This window comes from Callospermophilus lateralis, chromosome 9 (assembly GCF_048772815.1).
Source record: "Callospermophilus lateralis isolate mCalLat2 chromosome 9, mCalLat2.hap1, whole genome shotgun sequence".
Taxonomy (NCBI): Eukaryota; Metazoa; Chordata; class Mammalia; order Rodentia; family Sciuridae; genus Callospermophilus; species Callospermophilus lateralis.
In genome coordinates this window covers 27,808,923-27,835,839 of record NC_135313.1, presented here as the reverse complement: position 1 = coordinate 27,835,839, position 26,917 = coordinate 27,808,923, and the positions used below count along the sequence as shown (strand labels likewise).

General features: G+C 43.1%; 1 protein-coding gene across 1 annotated transcript in view; it reads right to left on the bottom strand.

The window, feature by feature from the left end:
- Window positions 1-8,987: 8,987 nt before the first annotated feature.
- Window positions 8,988-26,917, bottom strand: part of Plekhm3 (pleckstrin homology domain containing M3) — a 180,179-nt gene continuing 162,249 nt past the window's right edge. The window contains exon 8 of the mRNA XM_076866281.2: window positions 8,988-15,159. Coding sequence (XP_076722396.1) covers window positions 14,982-15,159 — 178 coding nt within the window. The 3' untranslated portion in view covers window positions 8,988-14,981. The remainder of the gene's footprint in view (window positions 15,160-26,917) is intronic.

The following is a 26,917-nucleotide window of genomic DNA, read 5'->3' as shown; positions in this document are numbered from 1 at the left end:
TTGTGTGTCCACAAAGCAAGCCATCCCAGTGGCAGGAGAAATTAAAGAGAAAATAGGACCATATTATCAATGCTTTCTAGTGACAGTTTGGAGCTTGAAATTTTTAAGCTGAGATGAGGCAAGATGAGGCTGCATGAACAAAGGCCACAGTGGAGCCATGTCCCCAGCTGAAGGAAGTCTGGTGAGCCACATCCACTGAGCCACACCACCACTGAAGGAAGTCTGGTGAAGAGTGTCCGAGTGGTCTAGAGGAAGCTGGTGGGGGAAGAGCTCAGCAGTGGGCGGCGAGGAACTGGGGCCTTAAAAGCTCTGGAGGTGGGGAACTTGATGAGGGGACCCTGATGGCGCAGCACGTGGCCGGGTCACCCTCCACGGATATCTCTTGTGCCTCCCTCTTTGCGGGTTCTGGAGTCTTTGGGCTTCCGTTATCTCACCCACAGCAAAAGGCTGAGGGTGGAGGTAAAGTCATGGACCTGCCATGTGCCCCTGGCCAAGAACTCTTTTGGGAATTCCCTTACTCTGTTTTCTACAGAGGCAGCTGTTTTCTCTGACCCAAATCTAGAGGGAGCCCAATAAATCCCCCACTTCATCCTACCTAGCAATACAGTATTCATCTATTTTTTTTTTTTTTTTTAGTATTAGGAATTGAACTGAGGGGCACTCAACCACTGAGCCACATCCCCAGCCCTATTTTGTATTTTATTTAGAGACAGGATCTCACTGAGTTGCTTAGCACCTCACTTTTGCTGAGGCTGGCTTTGAACTGGTGATCCTCCTGCCTCAGTCTCCCGAGCTGCTGGGATTACAGGCGTGCGCCACCGCACCGGGCCCACAATACAGCATTTGGAGGCAGCAAAATCATCCTTGGTTTCATGACAATCCCCTTCAGATTTGCATTTCCTGACTTGGGGACTTGTGATGTTCCATGAGCCATATCAGAGGGCTGAATGAGGATGTGCCCTTCTGGGGGGCATTGATGGCTGTGGAGCCAGTAAGTGACAAGACAGTCACCAAGGGCCCAGGACAATTCTACATATAGCAGGAAAGAATAGAAAAGAATCACACCGTGTGGTGCCTCCAGTAGCAGCCAGCGGTGCTCAGTGCCAGGGCCCCTCCCATTGATAGAAATCTCTGATCCTCACCTCAACACCTCAATGACTAGCCTTTTACACACAAGTAAGCTGAGGCTCACCTGTCAAGAGGGACCTTCCCACTGTCACCTGTTGGTGGGATGTGTGTTAGAACTTGTCTTTACATCCAGGGTGGTCCCCCCCCCCCTGACTTTCCCTCCCAGTAAATTCTGATGCTCTTGTATCTAATGATAGGGGAGATTTTTAAAACCCTTCCCTGAGCAGATATTTCCAAATAGCTTATTCATAAAAAGGTGGGGGGGAAGCATCAGTTCTGCAGAAAGAGAGGCATATTTGAAGGGAAATGAAAACACAAGTCACAGAGTGAGGTAGGTACAAGTCATGGCTTGGCCATATGGAGCTAGGTTGCTCCAAACATTTAGCTATTTTCTTATGGTATATCAGACTCCAGGCCACTAATTCTGTTTTTTTTTTTTTTTTTTTTTTAAATAGCAACACATGAACATTCTTGTTTGGTAAGGGAGACTTGTTGAGGTAACTCTGAACTTTCTAGAAATTAGGAGATGTGATGGGGGCAGGTGGGAGGATAATAGTGAGGATGAACTTGGGTGTCCACTGATTGAGCCCATCTTTGGGGTGGCCACTTTGCCCTTCTGAACATCCCTTGCTCTGTGCTCTAACAAGCAGGAGTATGTCTGGTTGCTTTAGGGATAGGTGAGGAGGAAGAGGGAGGAAGAAGACCAGGAGGTGATGTCACCAACACACAGGTACAGGGGACAGTTGCACTCAGATGCAAAGGCTGCCTCCTCAGGTTGATCGCTCTTTAAACTGGGATATTAACTTTACAAGTAGGAAAGACTCTCCTAGATATAGAAATTTTGCTGATAGGAAAAAAAAAAAAAAAAAAGCAAACAGACCCACAGCCCGTGGGCTCTGGATGAAAGACACTGGGCCTCTGGGGGCATCTTCCGGGCTGCAAAAAGGGCTAGGCTGCTCGAAAGGTACTTGAGACCAATAAAACAGTGACTCTAAAACGCACCCATATGTCACATTCTTACAGGAAAATACCGTCTATAATTAGTTACAAGCTTTAGAGAATAAAATCCAATTTACCTGTCAAAGAGAAAGGCTGAATTGCCCCCACCCCAGACGGCGGGGAGAATGTGGCTCGCAGGTCCCTTACTTTCTCCCCAGCCCCTACCTTTCTCCTCCCATCCTCTTTATTGGACAAGACTGAAAAAAAAAGTATAAAAGTTGGAAAGATCTTCTAAAGACACACAGTGTTCCAAGCACAATCAGGCCACTAATTACTGTTAAGCTTGAGTCCTTTTTGTGTTCTGAGGGGGAGACTTCAGTGTGTAGCGACCACTTGGGTCTTTTCATGAGTCGGGGCTAACCCCTGAATAGCAGATTTTTTCTTTCCCCCTTTCAACATTTGGTTGCCACAGCCTTTCTTCTCCTTCATCTTTGTCTTCACTTTCTCCTTCTTTTCTTTCTTTCTTCTTTTCTCTCTCTGTGTGTATATGTGTCCCCCCCACACCACTAATTTTTTTTCTGGGTGCTTTTTACTTCTCTTCTGGTGTTGTGTTTTAAGTCTCTAAATGAAACTTGACTGCCCCCATGGCCGGTTGGAGAAGCACAAAGGCCTCCCATTCCACTGGCTACAGTAACGCCATTGTGTGTCCTAACAATGCACTAATTGGCGGTGACAATTGTGGAGTTGGGGAGGAAGAAGGGGGCCCGCTCTTTTCCAATCAGGGAGCCATGGAAATAAAAGGAGAGGAGGAGGAGGAGGAGGAGGTGGAGGACAGGAGGCCCAGGTTCCTGATGGAGGGGGGTGTGGAGGCACAGAGGGGGCCCAGCACTCTGGTTTGTGCTGGGCTTTCTAAATTAATAATGAAATCCAAGGAGAAAAGAATTATTTTTGGAAAAATATAGACTGTGCTGCAGTTGGTTTCAGGTCCCTGGTGGTGGTGGGATGGGAAGTGGGTGAAGGCGAGGTGTGGGTGATGGCCCTTCTTGGGGAAGGGAAACAGGTAGAGCCCATTTCCCTGACCAGGACTCCAAGACTCCTGGGTTTCTGCCACCAAATGGAACGATGGAAGAGGCTGGTGAGAAAAGGCTCAGAGAAAAACTCTCCACAGAACAGGGAACTAAAAGCCGAGTGTTGAGACTGGTCTGTGGTCGTGTCTCTATTTCAACCACATTTCTGGGCTGTGAGAGCCAGAAAGAGGAGAGGTTTAGCTATTTCTTATGGTATATAGACTCCAGGGACGTCCAGGACATGATATGGAAGGCTATGCTGACCTCTATCCTGTACAATTGTGTATGTGTGTTGGGGAGGGGGTTACTGGGGGTTGAATCCATGGCCTTATGCATGCTAGGTAAGCACTCTATTGCTGACCTACATCCCTACCCCTTCGCTGACCTATAAAATGATCCTAAAGAGGAGTTGGGCACGATGGCAGACAAGAACAAAATCAAAGCCAAATGAATGCTTCCAGGGCTCTCGGGCCTGCTGGATAATGCCCCAGAAATCCACGAAGGTCACCTGGAGTCCAGTGCCACCTTGTTCCAGCCCACACCCTTCCTTTATACACAATGACTCACCGTCCTAGACCAACCCCAACCGTGCCTTCCTGGGGAGCTTTCTCTGCTCAGGAAGGCTAGACACACACCCTCTTTCATAGTCTCCCTGCACCCTGAAATAGTAGACCCTGACCTCGATTCCTCCATTCCTGTGCACCCAGCCACTGCTAAGTGTCTTGTATGCATTATTTTACTTAAACCTCACGACAATCCCATAATGTGACTACTTCTACTACCCTCACAGAAAAGACATATAAGGAAATGGGGCTTCTTAGTCACTCACAGAGGTTATGTAACTTGACCAAATTCACCCAGCATGAAAGCCAGGAATCTAAGGGCTGGACTGAGAGCTTGTCTTTCCCACCTTCATGAGAGCTGATCTCCCAGCAGCAGTTTACTCTGTACTTCTGAAGGGCAGGCTGTGTCTCTGTGTCTTTGAATCCCCAGCATCTCACAGTGAGTTGGCATACAGGAGGCTCCATAAAGATCTGCTCCCTAAATGAGGGCAGAGAGGGCCAAATTATTGGTAAAGCTCCCCTAGCACACAGGAGGTCTCAGATTTAGTATGCAGTACAATCCCCTGTTTGTGTGTGTGTGTGTGTGTGTGTGTGTGTGTGTGTGTGTAAGATGATGAAAACACAGATCCCTGAGCCCCACACTGAGTGTCTTGGATAGTAGCTCTAGGTGAGGCCTGAGAACGTGCATTTCCAACACATTCCTACAACACTCATACTGCTGTTTCGTGGACCAAAGTTTGAGAATGGTCATTTTGGCTGTGGCCCAAACTCCATCTCTTCCATTATCTATGTCTTTTTGTGGCCCGAGATCAACAAAAGGGGAAATTAAAGTTGAAAAATTTGGACCATAATGAAAATTGTTCGTGGGCTCCTCCTGCCTACTTTAGATAACAATCTTAATCAAACAGTTATTTATAGTGATGGACAAAAACGACTGTGTACCTAAACATGGTGCAAACAGTAACATTTATAGAAAATATCTGGACAGCTTATTTTATTTGGGAGGATCTACTAGGCAAATCCTCTCTCATAGAATTTTGAGCCTTTTAATTTTATTTCACAAATATTTAATACTCACCCAGGACAAGAACTGAATAAGGGTGTTTGAATCCTAACATCCTTGGGTCTGGGTGACACTGGAGACAGGTCAGGAACGGAGTAATGCTCTTGCTCAGGAGGACAAGGTTGTTGGTTCAGAATGCCTTGGTTCTCAACACGGTGCTAGGGACTAGACAAGAACTCTTGCTTGCTGGTTTCTTTGTCCACTCAACTCTGTAGGATCTCACCCTATTTCTTGAGCAGGTTGTTTCAATGAGTCAGTTATTTAACACTCTCTTTAACATCTTCTTTAGAAGCTGCCTTCCTATATGCACACCCAGCTTCTCACAAAATTTAAATTCCTGCTGCCAAGATTCGTGTAAGGTCTTACCCTGAAGGAAGGGACTTGAATGGACAGGCAGGACTACCTGAATGAGAAGAGAAGGGATAGTGCCCTCAGAGGAAGAGTGGGGGTGCTTTATCTTTCTTAAGGGGGAAGAGATGCTATGGTGGTATCCCACTCTTTCATATTATCAAGGTTTCAGGAGGAGTACTTTGAATTCTTGTTTCTATTTTTCAAAAAAGATCAGCTATTCAAACAAAACAAGAAAATATGTTCTGAAACAATTAGATACATTTTATTTGGAATTGAGATGATACCAAGGAATGTCCATCGATTTGGCTAGGTTTGGAATGGCCACTTGGCTTTTATTTTGAGACTCTGTCTCAAATCAAAAGGGCTGGGACGTGGCTCAGTGTTAGAGTACTTGCCTAGCATGCGTGAGGCCTTGGGTTTGATTTCCCTTGATCTTGGCATGGGCTTGAATGTGTTTGAGCAGGAGCTACTTCTGACGTCTCGGTAGCATCTCCCCCAGGCATGGTAACTGCCACCAGCTACTTTCTAGGCTGCCTCACTCCTGGGCAGCAGTAAGAAAGCCATCTTGGGTGTGTGTGTGTGTGTGGGGGGGGGGGGGTGATACAGTTTAGAATTCAAATTCACTCCCTGCCTGTGCAGTTAGAATTTATTTCTTCTGCAAAAGACTTGAATCTCAGAGCAAAATACCTCTAGCTGGGCTTGGGTGTGTGTTGGATGATCCTAATGGAGAAAAACTCCGTTTTATTTTCGTAACAGCATGCACCTTGTGATATCCTGAGCCTGACATTATTAAGAGTGTTACCACAATGCAGCATGGAATCCAAGGCAATTTGGATGTCCTTGGGCCCAGAATTAATATGTGCTTTGTATAGTCTTGTAATTTGGGAGGCAATTTTCCATAACACAGTGAGAGATGTTTCTTTATACATTTGAGATAATTTAGCTCAATGTTCATTTGGAAAAATTACAGTGCTAATAGCAGCTCTTCAGCCTCAGAACAACAGATCATATTGGGAGAGTCTGGACAAAAGCTGGAGGAATTTTCCCCAGACCAACAGCTGCCTGAGGTTGCATGGCAGAATCTGAAATATTGTATGAACTCATGAACTCTAGCTGATTTGCTTAAAACCAATAGCTCTTAATGGAGGAATATGAAATAAAAGTGGTGGAGTAATGAATTTCCCTATTGTCCAGGTAAATTGGATGTCAGTACACATAAATCAGAATTTCTATATGCTCAGCCATGGGAACCATTTGTTCTTCTGGCTAGACTTTTCTGCCCAAACTATAAGGGAATAGATGCAAATGAGGGAAGAACGAACTATATTTTTCTGTTGGCTGTGTTTTGCCTGCGCTTCCTGGGTATTGTGTACCAGAGACCTTTGTTATCCTGGGAGAAGAATCCTCTACCCTAATCAGATTCTAATGCAATTTTTTTTTTAAATCCAAAGTATTCCCGCCCCTCTCCCTGCCGCCCAATCAGGAATGTGGTTTCTAATGATGCTGCTTTGGAAGAAGTCCTAGGGAAGGCCCCGGTAGACTTAAGTTCATTCCTAAGTTGCATTCCGGCCCCTTCACACTTATTTCCTGCAGTAATTTAGTAGCAAGCTATTGCTGCTGTGGGTGTTCCTGAGTATTAAGCATTGGGGGCATGGAGCAGATGACACCTTTGGTAAGAGACTCTGGGCTCTTTGTTGAAGTGCTCCATCAGGGAGCAATACTTGCCTTTAGTTAAGATGCTGACTTCATAAAGAAGGACAAGAACTTCTAAGTTTCCATTCACCTGTTATCTGGCAGTTGAAACTGAAAATCATCATCAGTTCAACAGGTACCTGGATTTGGAATGATTCCGGTTTGTTTTATAGCCTAGTTCTTCTATAGAACCAAGGGGAATTGGAACTCTGGAAAGATTTCCTGAATTTCCTGAGCCTCTCTAGGCAAAAGGCATCTGGTAGTTTTTCATTTTAAACATTACCATTCAGAGTGATGAGGTGTGTGTACATTGGGATGGGCCCAGGCCTGAAGCATACTCTCACATGTATGCATCTGAAGAATGATCCCAGCCTTGCCAGCAGGAATAAAAAAAATGAAAGGGACACTACGAGGCTCTTTTGTGGGCCAGCTTAGTCACCTGCAGTCATGACACTTCTATTCACCAGGTTTTCTAGAGGCTTGTATATACTGAATTAATAGAAGCTATCTGTACCCTGACAGACAATAAAAGGGGTATAAAGGCAAGATTTTATGAAAACGTTAATAGTCTTTGAGCAGCAAGTTCCAAAGTACTATTTGTGTCTGTCGGGGAAAAAGGGAAGGCAACTAAAGCTCTAGAGTCCTTCCATAATCCCTGTGACGCTGTCCCTCTGCTGACTGCCATATGCCAAGCCAATGTTTATTTCAAGTCTACTTCATTTAGGATTGTGGTTCTTGACTTTCAGAATACATCAGAATCACCCAGGGAGTCCTTCTGTTCTTCCTTTCCTTCTTTTTGTGGTGTTGGGGATCAAACCCAAGGACTTGTGCGTGCTGGGCAAGTGCTCTGCCACTGAGCTCCATCCCAGCCCACACCTGGCACTTTATAAAAAATACAATACTCAGGCCCCATTCAGAGATACTGATTCAACTGTCTGTGAGGACACCTGACATTTTGCTCTTATTTTTGTATTTCTAATGTGGGAACCACTGCCTTAAGCCATCCTCTTGAGCTATCATCAAGAACAGAACAGGAAAACAAGGGAGATTCAAATCACTGTCTCCTGAGGGTGGGGGGAGATGAACTTTGACAGCATCTTTGCATATCTTCCTCTTTGGTGATGCCCAAACTATCTGGAGTTGCTCGGCCACACTAGTATACTCCAACTGGGGGAAGCTCACCTGTCCTGAGAAGTAGTGGAATCTGGGCTTGGACTACAATGTGTGTCTATTTTGGTGCAGTGAAACATTAACTTGTCTCTTTTTTATCATAGACTGTGGCAGGTTTTGTGTGAGGATGAAGTCCAGTTATTCCTTGGACAGAGTGGGCGTGAGACTTGATTGGTTTCCTGAGGGTGGGGTAGGAGAGGCTGGGCATGACCCAGTTTGGGTGTGTCTCAGGGAGTAGGGCTCAGGGTTCACCTTTGGTAAATGTTTACCAGAGGTGCCTGTTCTAGTCTCTTTTCAATGTCCTTCTTTGGGAAAGTGAGTTTAAATGGTGCTTTTGAAAAGTTCCAGGTGGATGATTGTTGTGCCCCATCGCCTTTTTGGTGGAAGGGTAAGGGCCAGCCCAGGCAGGAGGTAGCTGCACTCATTTTCAATCACTCCCAACTCCCAGAGGGCTGCTATCTGGAGCATAAACACCGACTCTTTATTTTTTACACTTTGCTATTTCACTCCAAAAACATGGAACCAGTTCCTTTGCCTGGCACATGTCCATTTAATTTGGAGAGTGCGGAAGAGGAAAGATGAAACCAGAGCACGAAGCCTTGGAAGAAGAAGCCTTGGGGAAGAGCTGGTTAGGGCATTCAATGCATGAGCTGGGGCAGTTTGTTTCATAACTAAAAGCAATCATGCTTCGATTCAGCAAATAAGGCTAACACGACATGTGTCTTTTTACAAGTGACAATTCATTTTTTATAAACATGCGAAGGATTAATGAGAATACTGTAGATTGATGAATTTAGGAAACAAAAAAACAAAGACCATCTGTAAGGCTACTGTTAAGAGATATTCTAAAGTCCTGGTAGCTCACTTCCAATAAACCTCAAATCTTGACTTTGAACTAATATCCAGGGCTTTCAACACCTCTCAAAAACAGTACTTTAGTGAAGCTGTTATGAGAAGAGAAAGTACTTTCTAAATTGTTTATTGAGCAAGATAATTCTATACATTAAGAACGGGTGCACTTAAATTATGTGACAGATGACTGTAAAAGCAATAGGTTCTTCTCAACAACACAACTTCAGTTTTATATTATTACAGTTACTGATATTTTTTTAAATTATGTAAACAAAAATATGGATAAGTTATGCCAAAACAAAAGGCAACATAATCCAGAAAAAAAGAACACATATGTACGTTAACACATTAGCTATGACAAATAGCTTAACAGAGAGCGATACAATAGCCCAAAGCCAAAATTTTAGTCAATTCTGTACTGCATGAGCAGAAATGAGGAAAACCCATGGATCTGATGCAGGAGCCTGAGAGCAAGTTGTGCAAAACTCTTCTGTAGCACCACATCACACTCTGCATTTGCAACCTAGACATTGTCTCTCCTTTTCCCATTTGCTAGGAATAGATTTTTTTTTCTTACTTCTTCGATGGTGGCTAACAGTTATTCACAGTCAAAGTCTGATAGGTGACCAAAGCCAGAACATAGGCCTCTAGTAGCACAAGCCTAATCTGATAGCTCAGTGGACTGCCCATGCCACACCAAGATGTTACCATCAAAATTTACCCACGAGGCTTCCACTTCCCATGTGGAAAACAGGTGGCAAAATAAAAAGAAAATCTTCATACAGTAAAGGAAAAGAAACTCCTTGTGTTTGTGTAATTTTTGAACCTGAAAATGATTAAGTTCATTGACTTTACTGATTCAATTCTGGATAGCTGGTTTTACTTCTCTCTCTATTGGCCTTGGTGACAAGATGACATCCCCTGAGTTTGGTTAATGAAAGCAAGCAAGCAAGCAATCAAAAAGAGTGACTAAGAAACAGTACGAAACAAAGTTAAAACCTTGATTGGTTGTGTCTCTTAGTAAAAGCGCCAATGGCACTAAGAAGCCAATGCTTGTACCACTGTAGCCATGTTTGCCATGTGAATCCCTTTATGCATGAGGTTAAGGCACCAGGTTAAGCAAAGGTGGAAGGTCTTTCGTGCATCTCGGGGTATGTGGGCTGCAGGTGCACTTGTGTGAGGAGCAGCCAGCCAGGAAGAGGTGAAGGGATCCATATTTAGTTGAAGGGTCCTGCAGGCTTCAAGTGGGTCAGGTAGATAGACTAGAAGCACTAGACAGCACTATAAGGCACTCCTACAGGGAAGAGAAACAAGTGGAAAGGCCAAGATGGAGAAGGGGCCACAGGCCCAGTGGTCCACTGGATGGGTTATTAGCCGTGAGCCCTGAATCTGGGCTGGGATTCAGGACTAGGGACAAGGAAGAGCAAGTGAAGGAGAGAGGGGCTGGTTTGTAGTTCATGGCCAGTCAGAAGCAATCCTCACTGTGTGAGAGTTGCTGGAGGTGCCTGAATTTTCTACCCTGGGCAACAACTGGCTTCATTCAAGTGCTTTCCAACAAGATGAGCATCCCATGGGAGAAACCAAAGCAAAGCAGCAGTTATCTCATTTAACGGCCTTTCAGCACAGCAGAGGACCCATGTGAGCACAGGGCCATGTAACGTGGCCACTTGGAACCCATTGTAAGTAAAACCCCTGACAACTATGGCTATGCTTAGGAGGATATTCCACACTTACATTTATTTTGCTTTTACCTAAAGTTTAACAAATGACTTGGATTTGACTTCAGCCATGGACCTACAAAAACGTACTAGAGAAAAAACCCTCAGTCAGAGTTTTTGAACCCAATGAAATGAAAAGTCTGTTGATAAAAAGGCTGCTGGGTGTCAAGCCTTAACTGTCAAATACCGTCCCACACGATAGAAATCAACATCTGTCTGTCTGGATTAACTGAGCAGGACTTATTCACCCATCTCCGGACTTGACCTAGAGCAGCTGGTTGCACTAACTTGGGTCAGAAGAGTGGCACAAGGAGCAGGACATCTGAAGTCCCTGATGCCCATCACTGACAAGTACGACACCCAGAAAGGGAAAGCAGAGGGATTTGCCAATGACTCCCTTCATGCCAAAGAGAGCAGTGTTGTTTCTTTCAGTCGGGTCCCAAATTTTCTACTTTTTCACATTATTTCAAAGTATGGAAAAAAGTAGGTAGCTCAAGAAATAAAAAATGCAATAAAAAATTGTACTCAATCTACTGTGAGAAGTAATAAAATGAAATAACATCTGTATTGAAGCCAGGCAGTATTGGAATAGAGAATTGAAGATTTATTTCATAGTCTAGTTATTTCAAAAACAAAGTGCAGCAGATAATGGAGAATAATAATTCTGCACACACATATGAGCAGCAGCAGTGGCTTTACCCTGACTCCAGAGCGGAATGGACCTCAGATAATGCCTGACTCTGTAATAAGTGTTCAGTGTGAGTGGCATCATGCCAGCCTCACCCTGACAATTAATTTATATGTGGCCTTTTTTGGCCAATGGATACAGAACAAAGCCCCAGATTTGGAAGCCAAGCCTCTTTGAGGAGGTACGGAATGAAACTATCTGGTGTTAACAGCTGGGGTGAGCACTCAACATGCAGAGATGAGCATGGAGTCCAGACCTGGCCAGCACAGGCTGTGTTCAGTAACCAGAGTGATAGAGACACCTTGGTTCCCACTGTAGCTGAGGGGGAATCATGGCACAGTTCCTTTTCAGGAGCCTGAAGGGTACCACTGGGTCAGGCACCACAAATTCCAAGCACCAGCTATATTCTCTTTTGGGGGTAGGCAGAGTTGAAAAGAACTGAGAAGTGATTAACCTCAGCTCCTAACAAGATGACCCTTAGCACTATGACAAGAAAGTGACTGTGAGTCCTCTGAAAAGATAGTGAAGCAGAAGGGGATGTGGTTTTCCATGGTTTTCACGTAGAGACATTTCAACTTTGGGAAGGGGTGGCCCCGGACAGTACACCCACCCTAGTCGACCACTTCCTAAGTGCTCTGCAGCGGTGCAAACTGAAGTCTATTTTAGGAATTGGCTTCTTTACTGGGGGGTTGGATGCCAACATTTCACCAGGGTTGGACGGTCTCACACATGAGTTTCTGGCACTGGTAGGAGGGATTTCCTCAAGTTATACACCAGGGAATGGGCCTTTCAGTGAAAAGCAGTTCCCTGAACTTGGCCGCCAGCTCCAGAAGATTAATTGGCCATTTTCTCCTATGCTTTACGTGCAGTATATTTACCATGGGATGAAAAATGGAACACGAGGAAAATCAGGTATCAGTTTGGTCTTAAGAAGTTGGAAATCCACAGACTTGCCTTTTTTTTTTTTTTGACAGTTTCTAAGTAGTGGAACAATTACCTAACATTGCACCAAGGAATTTGCTAGGGCTGAAAACAGTAAGGGCGTTCATGCACTCTACGGCATTTGGGACTGAAAACAGCAATTTTGAATTTTCATGGCAGACCCGCTCCTAAGCTGGCTCCACTCTGTCCTATTAGATTTTGGTGGTGGTGGCAGAGTGTTGTTGTAGGCCTGTGGCTGGCACGAACAAGGCTGTCAGGGCTGTACAAAAAGGAGAGAAAACAGAAGCCGTGGGGACACAGTTCCAGTTCTGGGTAGCTGATGGTGATAGCACATTTATTTTTTTCCCTTTTGAAAATAAGCAGAATATGACGGGGGTGGAAAATTCTTAGTTGTTCCCAGGCACTGCTAATATTTAGCAGAGCCCTCTAAACGGGTACTGGTAAAAAAACAAAGGTGTTTAGAGCAGAGATTCAGAATGTCACCCTTAACTCTCGTCAGGGTTGACCCTGGGTGTCTGGGACAGGAAATTCTGTACATAGAGTGAAGATGTTGGGGAGGGGGCATCATACTTCCGGTCTCCAATCTCAGTGGGCTGGGAAGGCCTCGCTGACAGTTGGAATCACAGATACATTAATTACAGCGAAGGCAAAAGTAAGCTACAGCGACAGGGAGCTGGGGGCGGAGGGAGAAGGCACTTTGCCATGGGAGCACATCTGTTTTATAATAAGCAGGTCTATAATTCTCTTGTGAAAGATCATGTTCTGCTATCTTCTCTGAGGCTGGAAAATATAAATACTGTATTTCACAAAGGGGAGGAGGAAAGGAGATGATCAAATTTGCTTGCCTGGTTGCCAAGTGTCTGAGACTTTCCACCCTTTTTCTTTTGTGTGCAACATTCTCTATAACTACAGTGTGTGTGTGTTGGGGGGGAGTCAACCTACTTTTCTAAGAGTAAAAGGCACCATGAGGTGTCTTGTGAATAGGGCCCTGGCCTTTTAACAAGTTTCATGCCTTGGTTACAGCTACTGTATAAGCAGAACATAAATGCATGCCTGGTGCCGAACTATTAAGTTGAAATGTGTGGTCTGGGGCTGAAAGAACAGGCATAGGTTGGGAGGTGAAATGCTTATAGCTAACTGCATAAAAGTCAGTCTGAAATGCCTCTAAATGGACGGAAGTATCATGAGCGGGTCTCTGGATGGAGCAAGGTGTGGGGCTGGATGTACCATGGACCTTGGGAACCACTGACTCCCCAGATTGCAGTGATGAAATGACCAAACCAGAAAGGCATGGGTGACACCTGTCAGGGCGAAAGATACAGGATCTTCTCATAAGGAAGACTGAGAACTGTTCCATTAGAAGCATATTTTCTTGTTCAAGAAAGGGTCAAGATAGAAGGAATGGGAGCCGTTCAGTTTCCAGTGCTGTCCTACCTGCCGTGGGTCACAGAGGTTGCTATGCTGGCTCTTACCAGGGCTCTGCAGTGCGAGGCCACTATCCTGCCAAACAGCTAAGCGATTTGTTATGTTTCTTATTTCTATATGTTATTTATACTAGCACTTTTTGCTTTACTTTAAGGTGGCAATTATATATGTGTCTATCTACTTATTTAAACAATATTAGATTTAATTCATTAATTCTATTTATAAGTTTGAAATTTTCTTAATAGCTTAAAGTAGATGCTTTTCAAAATGATACTCGGATTTCTTAAATAATTAAAAAAATGTAGAAATCAAGAGTGGTTAAATCGACAAAGATCAAAATGAAAGTGCAGTGAACATTGAGAAATAAAGCATTTCAAAGGCCTGGGTAGAAACTGCCCACACAGGCAGGACTCTGAAAGGAAATCGAAGCTCGTCCCCTCCCAGACACGGACCATGTACTCCACCTACAAGTCTAGGCTCTGATGTCTTTAATGATGATCCTAGGACATTTTCTCCAGCCAGCACCATGAGAAAAATCATAACAATCACCCACAATACCCTTGGAAAACTGTTTTAAGAGAGTCACATTTACAACCTGGCAAAAATGGTGGAGAGTCGGCAGGCATTGGGACTTGTAGTGGCAAACAGATCAACATACAGTTATTGGTCACAGAGTTCTCCTCTTTTCTCAGGAAAAAACTTTCTGAGATTAACTTCAAAACGAGAACCAGCTTTCCTCCTGAGTTAGAGCTTCGCTCTCTGTCAGAGGAAGCACACTCTCCCAGCTTCCCACTGTGCGGCTCTGCTGGGATGATCCCCATCTCTGTCCAGGACACTGGTCCTGGAAGAATCCAGGAGCATTCCTGTGTTTTGGAGATTTCCTAATGAAACAGAGAACGATGGTGTCTGCCTCAATTCCCTTGGCTTCAGAGAAGGCTAAAAATAAATAACTCAGAAAAATACCCGAAGTTCTGTTGCTCTGCAGGAAATGCTTCTTCCCATGTCTTGTGTAACAAAATGGTCCTTAGAGCCAAAAAAGAAAAAGAAGAAAGAAATAAGAAGAACTTAAAAAAAAAAAAAAAAAAAAAAAGGTCAGAACTATACAGCCTTGTGTGTAAACCAGGTTTTGCTGGGAGCAAGCAGCTGAGATTCATGGCCAAGTGTAACTCAGCAATCGGTAGGTTTTTAGCCACAGCAGCTCTGTGGACCTGTTAAACAATGATTTACACAGGACCTACGCACAGGACATACAGTGTGTATATAAATAAATAAACATATATATCTACATCTAGCTGAAGAGGGTACTCTTCCTCACAGGGGTGTAGGTGTCCCCTCGGAAGCCTCTGGCCAGGTCATTACAGGGTGAGTGGCCTGGACGGCAGGTCAGGTGTTCTGGTAGGACAGCTCGAACATGGTGCACGCCTCCTCCAGGCTCTCGTCCACGTTCAGCCTCTGCCAGAAGGACTTCTGCTTCTTTTGCAGCTCTCTGCGGACGCACCTCGGGCAGGGGACAGACTTTTCTTTGCATTCAGAATGGAAGACGGCTCCACAGCTTTCACACCTGTGAAAGCCAACCAGGGATACGATGTGTGAGAGTGAAGAAGGTGACACGCCAAGGTGTGTGGACTCAGGGAGCAGATGGGCACACATCTACTATCCTGGACATCCCTGCCCACAGGAGGAGAAATGGCAGGGAATCAGCAGGTGTCCAGTGACCATGTTATTACAGCGACAAGGGGCAGCACTGGAAGATCCATGCACCTGTTTTCTCTCCACTGAGGAGGAGGGTGGGTAGTGACTCTAGGAAAAGTGACAGAAAATGAGAATTGCTTGGATAACCAGAAACACTCGCACCTCACAGCAGGCTGAGCACCACCTCTGTGAGAATATTGCTTTCTACTTCTGTTATAATGAGTTAAGTGGTCCTCTGTTAACTTGCTGCCTTGATTTGACAGTTTGAGGAGGTAAAATGACACATTTCCATTCTCTGAATGATGTCCTGGGGTCTATTACTCTTTGTCAATTTTTTTTTTTTTTTTTGAAAAATTAGGAAAAGCTTCCCACTTTCTAAAGCCTACCTTGACAACATAAGAGTGAACAAGGAAGCCCCAGAGAGTAGGAAAGAAAATGTGTTCTTTTCCCCAATGACAGGACAGATATTGTAATTTATGGAGGGAAGACATTCCAGGTGGATGACTAGTTTGTTGTTCAGTCTAGTGGAAGCCTGCACAGGAGTCTGAATAGCTTGTTTTTACTGCGAAGTTTTTAATAATGACTGACAAGCTCAACTATAGCTGCTCCAGTGAGTGGCTTGCTGATGTGGATCAAGTTCTCAGCTTTCCACACATGAGTGACAAGCAACTTTCACCTCATCCTAGGAGCCCATGGAATCGCCTGTATTATTCTGTTCAGTTAGCAGCAGCCAGTGGGGGGGTCCAGCACTGGACTGGGTTTAAAGAGGGATTGAGGAACCCTTCCTCCAGGCCCCATCCACCTCAGTCTTCTTTGTTTTTTTCCCACAGGACCTCTAGTTTCAGTCCTGAGCATCTGCTCAGGATCTTGGGGGTGTTATTTCCTAGTCTGCCACAACTTGTCCCTTGCACCATTCAGGATTCCTATCTAACCCCATGTCCTGGAAAGGAGGCAGTCACTTGGCAGGAGACATTAGGAAGGAGGTCTAACTGAGAAACAGCAGATAGGGGCTTCATAGCACCCTAAGGTCCTCATGCCCAAGCTCGGCTCTCCAAGCAAAGGGAAATGCAGTGGTGGGTAGGAGAGCAGGCAAGGATCTACAAATCACCTCCCACTGTTGGCCACTGATATGGATTGAAGTGTGTCCCACTGTATTCCATATGTGGAAGCTCAACCCCCCAGTGTAACTGCATTTGGAGACATTGTGTTTAGGCAGTATTAGTGCAAGGTTGGGGTTCTGATCCAACAGGCACAGAACCTTAGAAGAGACATCAGAAGGCTTGCTCTCAGTCTCTCTCTCTCCCTGTGCCTAAGAGGAAAGGCCACAGGAGGACAGGGCACCTACAAGCCAGGAAGAGTAGTCTCTCTAGAGGCCAATCCTGCCAGCACCAGATCTGAAATTTCCAGCCTCCAGATCTGTGAGAAACATACTTCTGTTGTTTAAGCTGCCCAGTCTGTGGTGTTTGGTATGGTAGTCTGAGCAGACTAAACAATGCCCTTGAGCAAGTTACTTCACCTTCCAGGCGCCGGTTTCTTCATTTACTAAATGGAGGTAATATCTGCATCTGCCTTGTTGGGTGCTGAGTGCCTAAAATGAGATCATGGGGAAGGTGCTTGGTATAATCACTGGTGCAGGGCACACTGGAACTGCCCCTTCCAATGCCCTTCAGGCTGCCTGCTGTCTTTCTGTGGGGTGTCACTGCAGACTTCACCTGTGTCATTGCAGGGACTATCTTCACCTATGTGACCAAGGACATCTCAATCAACCCCCTCATTTCACAGATTACAAAACAGATTCCAAAAGGGTTAGTCATTGTCTCCTGGGGACACAGTTGAAGACAGTTGTGGCTGGAACCCAAGGCTCCTGGCAGCCCAGCCATGTCTCCCACTGAGCACCAGGCTGCTTACTGGCCATCTGAGTAAGCGCATATGCCCTTGTGCAGGGAAATATAGGGCTCCGAGTCAGAAGACCTGTGTTGAATCACAGATCTTTCTTTGTAGCTGAGTGGTAAGTTATTACTTTCTTGGTCTTTATAACATGCTGCTCATGGTGACCTCCTTCCTACTCACTGGGTTGCTGTGAGGCTAAAATGAGCAAATATGTAGAAGGCCACACAAATGGTGTGTGACATCACCCTTCACAGGTGACTCCAGTATCCACCTCCTTGACACTGGTAGAATACTGGATATGGCAGGGTCACCTCTAGTCTCTCCCTCTCCCCTGCCTCTTCCCTACTGTCTGTGGGGATGAAGGTCAGACCCAGGTCTCTTTTCTTGACAAGCCCTTCCTCAAAGGCAGTGGCTTTCCCTGCCCATCACACCTTTGTAATCACCTATCACTAAAGTGACACTAATGGTAGCTTTATCAAATAAATTTCCTCCTTTATGCCCCTTTTGTCCTGCTGGGTAATTTGGGGATTTATACATCCAGGGATGTGGCCCTAGGGCAGTGATTGATGAAGAAAAAGGGTCCCTTCAGTGCCACTCCCTTATCTCTGCTGATACCAGGCCCAAGTAAGTGAAGAGATTGAGTGTTATCGGATATTTCTGGTGCAAAAACACCCATAGGGTTATGGAGGGATCGAATGCACCTGCTCTTTCTAGCCAAAGGTCAGTAACTGAAAAAAAGTATGAGATAAAAAATTAATGATTTCAAAATAGAACCAAGTCCAATTTTCTAACAATTTGTAACCCAGCAGGCATCTTTTCAACTGTAGTATGGATAGATTGATTAATGACCTTCCCCAATTCAGACAATCTATAGTTAATCCTCCCCCACCCTGATTTTCTTTTCAAAGGAAAAGAAAAAGGACAGGAAAAGGAAGGAGAAAGAAATTGCTTTATGACATAAAATTTTTGGAGCTCCATATACACAGAAAAAAGTAACATGCTGGAAAAATAAAGCATTTACATTAAAAATGCAATTTATAGGTGTGCTCCTCTTTGAGAACAGGACTTTATTTAAAGGGACTTTTTTCACTTGAAAAAGATTCATTGGCATCAAGGGGCTGCACACACACCTGTAATCCCAGTGAATTGGATGGCTTAGACAGACGTGTTGCAAGTTCAAGACCAGCCTTAGCAACTTATGAGGCCCTCAGCAACTTGGTGAGACCCTGTCTCAAAATAAAAATATAAAGGCCCGGGGATGTGGTAAAGTGCCTTGGGTTCAATCCCAAGAACTGGGGTGAGGGGTAAGATTTGCTGGCTTCTGAGTATTTACTGTTTCCTGACTGTATTTATTTATGATTTAACACGCACAACTTTTCAGGAACATGTTTTTCATATAAGGCCAATCTACCAATGTAATCATCTCTGCTGAAAATTGCAACAGGTAATGAAAGAGAAATGGCTTTTGGTGTTTCTGCAGATACAACCAATGAAAGCCACATCTTCATGTCAAAGTCATTATCCCAGCAGTAGGCAGCTTCCTTGCTCTGTGGCTGCTGCTGTCCACCACAGAGAACAAAGCCCTTAAGTCCTCCCCTCCCAGGGTCATAGAGGGTGCAAGTGCAGGGAGACATGTTTGCTATTGACCAAAGTCAGCCATGGGGTTTTCCACTTTTTCTTGAGCATATCCATTGCTTCCACTTAATCAAGGACATCAACCTCAGCATTATTAACCTTTTTAATCAGATAGTTCTTGGATGTGAGGGGCTGGCCCGGGTATCATGAAATGTTAAACAGCATCCCTGGCCTTGACCCTGCAGATGCAAGGAGCAGCATCTCCCATTCCAAGTTGTGACAACCAGCAAAGTCTCTAGACACCACTAAATGCCCCTGGGGAACAAAATCATCCCTATTGAGAGCCACTGGCCTAATCTATCTGAAAAAGGCATCACCAGGGGGTGCCCAAGGGGTGCTTAAACAGAATCCTCCCTCCCTCTCAATTTTACAAATATTACCTACTAACTTATACTTTTATCAAGCAAAAAGATCCAGTGTAGTACACTCATTCAATAACTTTTACAAATATCTATTTTAAACACATCATTTGATTAAAATACCTGAAATTCACTAGCATTAACTATTTTGTGGCTTCTAAAATTTAGAACATCTTTTAAGAAGTCAATAATATCTACAACACAAGGCTGTGCATTGCTCAGTAACTCCTTAACTTTCTACCAACTTACTTGGACCTTTCAATTCTACCTAAAGGCCTCTCTATGGTTGGCCCTCAGTGATATTTAGTTGCTCTTTGGCCAAGACTCTCTGGGCTATTTCTCTGCAGCGTTTTCTGCATCTTCATGCCCTTCTCAGACCATCTGGCAAATCTAAGTGAAAAACTTTTGCATTTGCTTCATAAAATAGATTGCTCCTGTGCAACTGTGAGACAGTTGGTTTCAGTAATTCCTGTAATGAAAAAGAGCCTGGTAGAACATTCACTAGGCTGCTCGCTGCACAGGGCAGAGCTCCACTGGAGTGAGGAGTCCAAGGCCATGGCCCAGGTTGGCTCTGGTGTCACAGGGACCTCAGGTGAATTACTTCATCTTTAAGCCTCAGTCTCTACAGGAGTAAACAAGATTGGGTTATATAATATGTAAGGTTCCTTCCAACTTGCAGGTTTTTTTTTTTTTTTTTTTTTTTTAAGAGAGAGAGAGAGAGAGAGAGAGAGAGAGAGAATTTTAATATTTATTTTTTAGTTTTCGGCGGACACACATCTTTGTCTGTATGTGGTGCTGATGATCAAACCCGGGCCGCACGCATGCCAGGCGAGCGCGCTACCTACCTCTTGAGCCACATCCCCAGCCCCCAACTTGCAGGTTTTGGGTATTAAAAAAACCAACTCTCAGTAACACCTCCTTCTCTCCAAATTTTCTTGCTCTAAGGTCTGTGGATGAATTAATGTGAATGTGGCTTTCCGGCCTCCTCCTTAGAAAGTCTCAAATTGAGAAGCTGGGACAAAATGAGATGGGGCTTTAAGGTATTATGCATTATTTTTATTTATTTGCTTTAATCAAACTATAAAATGGCATATATAAATTAGTATATATAACTGTTACTATCAGAAGTGTGGACAAAAGGAGCTGACTCTGTCCCTTTCTCAAAAAATTCCAGACAAACATTGAAAATTCCTTTAAGGCTTCTTCCAGCCCAACCATAGTGTAGACTCACTTTACCCAAGAAAAAAAAATAGGATTGTTAAACATGAGCTTGTGTGAGTTTGTGTATGTATGAGAGAGAAAGAGAAAGAGAAAGAGAGAGAGAGAGAGAGAGAGAGAGAGAGAGAGAGAGAGAGAGAGAAGGGGGGAGGGAAGGGGAGGGGAGGGGAGGAGAGGAGAGGAGAGGGGAGGGGAGGGGAGGGGAGGAGAGGAGAGGAGAGGGGAGGGGAGGGGAGGAGAGGAGAGGAGAGAGAACACAGTAAATGCTGGCTGGAGACAACACCAGCTTAGCACCCCATATGAAGTGTTTGTTTAATTACTGGGGTGGCTGCAGTGGAGGGAACTGGGTGCATGTTAGGCTTGGAGACACCACGACAAATGGTACTAGGACAGAGAGACTGGAGTTCTGCTTCCATGGAAGCTGCAGGGGACCACACTACTAATTATCTGTGTGTGCCCTGGCAAATTGGTCCCCTTTCTTGGGATAAGTTCAGGGGAGCATCTCCATCATTTCAGGGAAACACAAATCTCACTTTGCATCTTAGCAAGTACATCATGGAAGGAGACTGTACATTTTATGAACAGTCTTTGACCTAAAAATTAACTTACTGACCCATGGTAAGTAAGGCAGAGGTTCACAATCTAGAAACCAAGAGACTGAACAGACACAATGTTCTTATTATGGTATCAAATTCAGGAAAACAGTCCTGCTACAAACTATAGAACTAAATACGTTCAGGGGGGAAAGGTTTGTATCTCAAATATGGCAAAGAAGCAAGAATTCCTGGCTGCAGACAGTTTCCTGTTCTGGAATGCTGATGATGTGAGGCCAATTAGAGACAGGCTCGATGGCTTTGTCTGCACCCTTCCAGATTCTGGATGCACTCAGGGAGGTCACAGGAAACTGCTAAAGGCCTCTGCCCTTAGCTGAGGTCACTGAAATGCTTCTGCTCTGTTCATGTTGGGTTCTCTTCCTGCTGTGTTTTTATTTTTGGCTCAGGCAATGGCTTCAGATTTTTCACTTGGATTGAAATTTAGGCTTCAGTTTGGTTAGATCTCTGATGAGCAAAAGGCCTGCAGAGCAGGGCTGAGCTTTGGCTGATTTCCACTTTGCAGAGCCCACACGAATAGGGTGGGGTGCAGAAATAAGTGCATGCTATCAGGCATGCGAGTGCGGTTTGTGTAGAGCTACTATGGAAGGTGCCCATATGGCCACTAGCTATTATTGGCTTTTCCAAGAAACCAAGATGATTACTTAAATGTCTTAGTTAAGGAAAGTAGTTATTGGGGCCTGGCTATTTTAATGTATTGGGTTGGTGCTTTTTGCTGTTATTGTGTAAGTAAATGAACATAAGCAAACAGTTTGTAATTTCCCTAGATAGGAAATCAGCTAGTGTCATGTATAGCTTAAGCCTGTGTGTTACATATGTGCTATGTACATACTTACATACACTTCGGAAAAATACACAGAACATTTTACTAAACATTCTCAGGAAAAAAAAATTAAAATGATTTAAACAAATGTTAAGATTTAATACAATTTAATAGAGCTATTCTCCTTGGAGGAATATGAAGATTAAAATAATGAAAGATTAACATAAATGTCAGAAAGAACTGATTGTGGCTGGGTGCTGAGGACCTAGGAGGAAAGTGCAAGGCCTCAGAGCGGCTTCCTGGGGTGCCATCTCCAAGAAAGGTCTGCCCTAAGCTGACCAGGAATCTGGACTCTCCAAATACCTCCTCTGTTTTGCTTGGCAATGCAAGAGACTTAGGGAAAATAGTCAGGATGGGGAGGACATGAACAAGAGGTCTAGAAATCTTGGATTACAAACAATGGAGCCACGCAGAGGGGAAAACAGACTACATTTATCACATTTGGGATCGTTCATGGTATATGCCTCCCAACTTTGGCTTAGGGCAGAAGGTGGGGGGTGGTAGGATTAAAAATATATCTATATGGTTTGACTGGAATTGTATGAGACTGGAAAAGATCCAGTTCCTTTGGCTAAGTCTGGCAAATTTAGGTGCCTATGTGCTAGTTTGAAAAGCTATTCCATGGCTGGGGCTGTAACTCAGTGGCAGAGTGCTTGCCTTGCACATATGAGGCACTGAGTTCGGTCCTTAACACTATATAAAAATAAACAAATAAAATAAAGACATGCTGTCTATCTACAACTACAAAAAAAATTAAAAAAAAAAAAAGAAAAGAAAAGCTATTCCATTAGTTCTGAATGGCAAATGCAAATACAGTAAGAACAAAATTAAAAATTTAAACTAGGCAACATCTGCCTGGCCATTTGTCTATGTTTTTACGTAAATTATTATCTTTTTAATCCCCACAACAGCTTTCTGAGTAAGGTATTATTTGTTTTCCCATTTTTAACAGGTCTGTCTGCAAATAATTAGATACGATATCAAACAATAACCAGAATGAATACCTGAGTGAAAACTTTGGACTTGATTCCAGTCTTTGATTTGAAATCTGGCCTTCCTTCTCCTGGTATTAGCTACATGGATGGTCCTTTAAGTTATTCAACACATACCTAAATACCTGCTAAGCCTCAAATCTGGGAAGGACAATTGGTATGTCCTGCAATGATCTTTTTATCTGCCCTTTAAGCCTGAGGCAATTAAGGAGGGGTTTTTCCTGATTGCAGCCCACAAAGCATTTGGCTTTCACAGGTCTTGGACTTTGAGTTTGTAAACCAAGCTCAGCTAATACCTTTGACAAAAGCTTTACTTAAAATCTGGCTTCAAAATAGAAGGCAAACAAGGGTTAATTAATTCATTTGTTAATTTGCTATCCCACTGGGGTCATTAACTGTCATCTTTTGTGCAAATGCTTAAAAAATGCTTCCTGCTAATCTATGGGTGGTGACAGGACTTCTCAGTCAGACATATATGTCACACATTATATGTGTACAAAATCATAATAGATTTGAACTCAATGTACTAGGTTTTTTTGGGATTTAGAAACCACTGATGTTTCTGTAACTGCTAAGTTTTTATTTTAAGGTTCACCTGGAAGTTCCTATCATTTTCAAATAACAAATGCCCACCTTTTCTTGTGATGACTTCAGGAAAATCTGTTTACTATTACAGATTATTACTATTACTGGAGTGGCTGCAGTGGAGGGAACTGGGTACATGTTAGGCATGGAAACACCATGACAAAAGTAAAGGAACTACAGGAAGATTTTTATATTTTCTACCATTGCTGGAAAAGCTAGAATTTATTATAATTATAGCCACAGAAAACTATAAATAAGAGCAATGGTTTGCTGTAAAAATTCCTAAAGTTGTTCAAAATTCCTTAGAGCCCATGGGATGTTTAGAAATGTCTTGCTACATCTAAGACAAAGGCAACTGTATATGAGACTATTGTTAGGCAAATGCAGATTAAAACAAATAATCTTAGTTTATACATTTACTTCTGTTGTATCACCTTTTAAAATGCAAAACTGAGAAATTTAACTGTCATATTTTGAAGTATGCCTTTTAAAAGAAACAATAATTTATAATACTTATAATAACAAACTCTAAGACACTGAATGGGAGTCACTGTTATTTACATATTACATTTACTGAATGGGAGTCACTGTTATTTACATATTACATTTGAGTTTCAAAGTACAAGGCATCTAGTAGAGCCAAAATAAAAGCAATTTTCAAGCATGGGTACATTAGAAAATGCAAAAGTCCAGAAAATAAGACCAATTTTATGAGCAGCATAATTAATTGCTTAGGAATAAGTTATTGGTCATTAATGCAAATTTTAGGAGAAAGGCAGTTAAATAAAAGGCCTGAAGTATTTTGTCATTTTTTAGGTTATTCCCTTATTTGTCTCCTGTCACCAACATGACTCCCTCCCTTTTCCAGTGGTGATGGGAATGGAACCCAGGGCCTCACCTATGTCAGGCAAGTGCTCTACCCTGGAGCTGCTTCTTCAGCCCAAGACAGTTTCTTAACAAGATGACATTACAGAGTTTTCTAACACTCAATGTGTTCTAGGTTAGTGGTGCTAAGAAAAAGAATCTCAAAAAGAACAACACAGTCCCTCATGGGGGAAGCCTTTAGCTTAGGCTGCAGGGACAAGCTGTGCTAACCAATACCTTGGCTCTTTATCTTTCATTGTCTCTGGGTGGTGGGTGGCCTGAGCAAAAGCTGCAAATCCCTCTGTGAGAAAAAGTGAGGTGAGACACCTTCAGGTGCACAGAAGTGTTAAAATCACCCTTAGGTGCCTTCCAAGGCTAGACCCTGACTAAATTTCTTGCGTTTAAACAGACCATCTTAAATATGCTCTCAAGAAAGCTGAGGAAGGGAAAAGTCCCCTTTCTGGCTGAAGCTTGGACATGCATGCCTCAGACCTTTCCAAATTCCCCCACCCCCCACAGCTGTGCTTGCTCACCAGAGGCTGAACACCTTGCTTGCTCACGAGAGGCTGCTCAGCCTTGCTCCCGACCCCACCCTCTCCTCACTCCAGACACTGTGTCTTCCCTGCTGCCAAGAAAAATTCACTTGTCTCTTCATTCTAGATTTGGAGGATTTTCTTTCCAATTACAGATATAAGCTGCCTTCCCGCCAAGTCTTTTAATTTCATAAATGTCCTTTTCCTCTACCATCAAAGATTTCCTTTCTAGAGAACAAGGGCATGTAAATTCGTTTTTTTGAAGAAAGGCTTTATCATACTTCACCTTCCCAACTCTCAAGGCCAAACTAGATCTTTAGTTTAAGTAAAATCTGTTCAAGTTAATGGTTTCCAATGTTTCTAAGACAGGCTTTAGGCAAATCTCAGGGTCATTATTAGCAAGTTTTTCTATTATGTTATTGGTTCTAAAATAAGAAAATTCCCACATTTCTGTGTTTTACATGAATTACTTATTTTAATATTATCTTTTTAAATTTCTTTTTTAAATATTCTTTTATTGTTGATGGACCTTTATTTTATTTATTTTATGAGGTTCTGAGAATCCAACCCGGTGCCTCACACATGCTAGGCAAGCACTCTACCACTGAGCTACAACCCCAACCCCTTTCTTTTCCAATTTCTAATCAAGAGGCTGAACATTCTTTCTGTTAATTGTTTTGGTGAGTTCTAACAACTATGCCAAAAATAAGTGGGGCTCCACAAAAGGTAGAGTCTTTTGTCCTTTGGATGGTTTGTGAGACCCTCAAATTTCAGAGCTAGTGCTGTGGCAACAGGCTAAGGCAGAAAAGACACTGCATGGAGATTCAGAGGGAATCTTAGTAGCTACAGTTGTGATGTCAGAGGGGCTTCTAGCCTCAATGGAGGTGGGAGTCATGGGAAGATGATTGCTAGGCTCCCTCTAGCTCTTCAGAGGTTCTATGCTCCAGTGTGATTCAATCCAAATAGCAACTTTTATACAGAGTGTGAACATTTATGAACTGTACCTTTATCTCTATAATAAGTATTCTGAAAGCATCAGGAACTGAATGAGTGGTAATAATGATAATTATTATTTTTTGTAGTACTGGGGATTAAACCAAGGGGTGCTCTACCACTAAGCTACATCCCCAGTGCCCACTCCTCTTTTTTTGAGACAGTGTCTTGCTAAGTTGCCCAGGCTAGCCTAGCACCTCTTGCCTCAGCTTCCCAAATAGCTAGAATTACAAGTTATGCACCACTGTGCCTGGCCTGAGTGACAGTTATTAATGATAGCTGTAGATCTCATGTGCAGATGCTTCCTGCTGTAACACTGCTGGGTGGTTTAATATTAAGAATACTGAAGGTGCCTAATAAAGAGATGATAATAGAATTAGATGTTGACATTAAGACAAAAAAAATTTTTTTAGTACATATATATTTTTAGTTGTAGATGTACACAATACCTTTACTTTATTTATTTATTTGTATGTGGTGCCAGAGATCGAACCCAGTGCCTCATGAATGCGAGGCAAGCTCTCTACCACTGAGCTACAACCCCGGCCTGAAAACAAAACAAAAAAAATTTAAGTAATTTTAATGACATAATACTATTAGGCTCCTAAAATTAATTGTATAGAAAAAGTCTCAAAATATCATAAACATATACTGACAAAACAAAGATACTACTTTACCTTTTCTAATCCTAAAGCATAAAACAGTTCATTTTAAAACATATTGCTCAATCTGAAAAGTCAACATTTTTGTATGGAAAGGTAAATACTTCTTCTTTTCCCTATTGTATATTCAGGTTACTTATTTACAATCTCACGGGCAAAAAAGTATACACTAAAAAGTGACCCAAAAGATGTCTGTAAATTAAATTATCTAAGTAGCTTAGCAAAGCTCAATTTTTTATTTTTAAATATTTTTAATTGTAGATGAACCTTTATTTTATTTATTTATATGTGGTGCTGAGAATTGAACCCAGTGCCTTACACATGCTAGGCAAGTGCTCTGCCACTGAGCTACAATCCCAGCCCAAAGCTTAAATTTTTGACATGGTCTCTCTCCTGACAAAGTTTCTACTGGCCCAGTAAAACACATCTGCTCCTGACATATGATAGATTGTTAGCCATCAC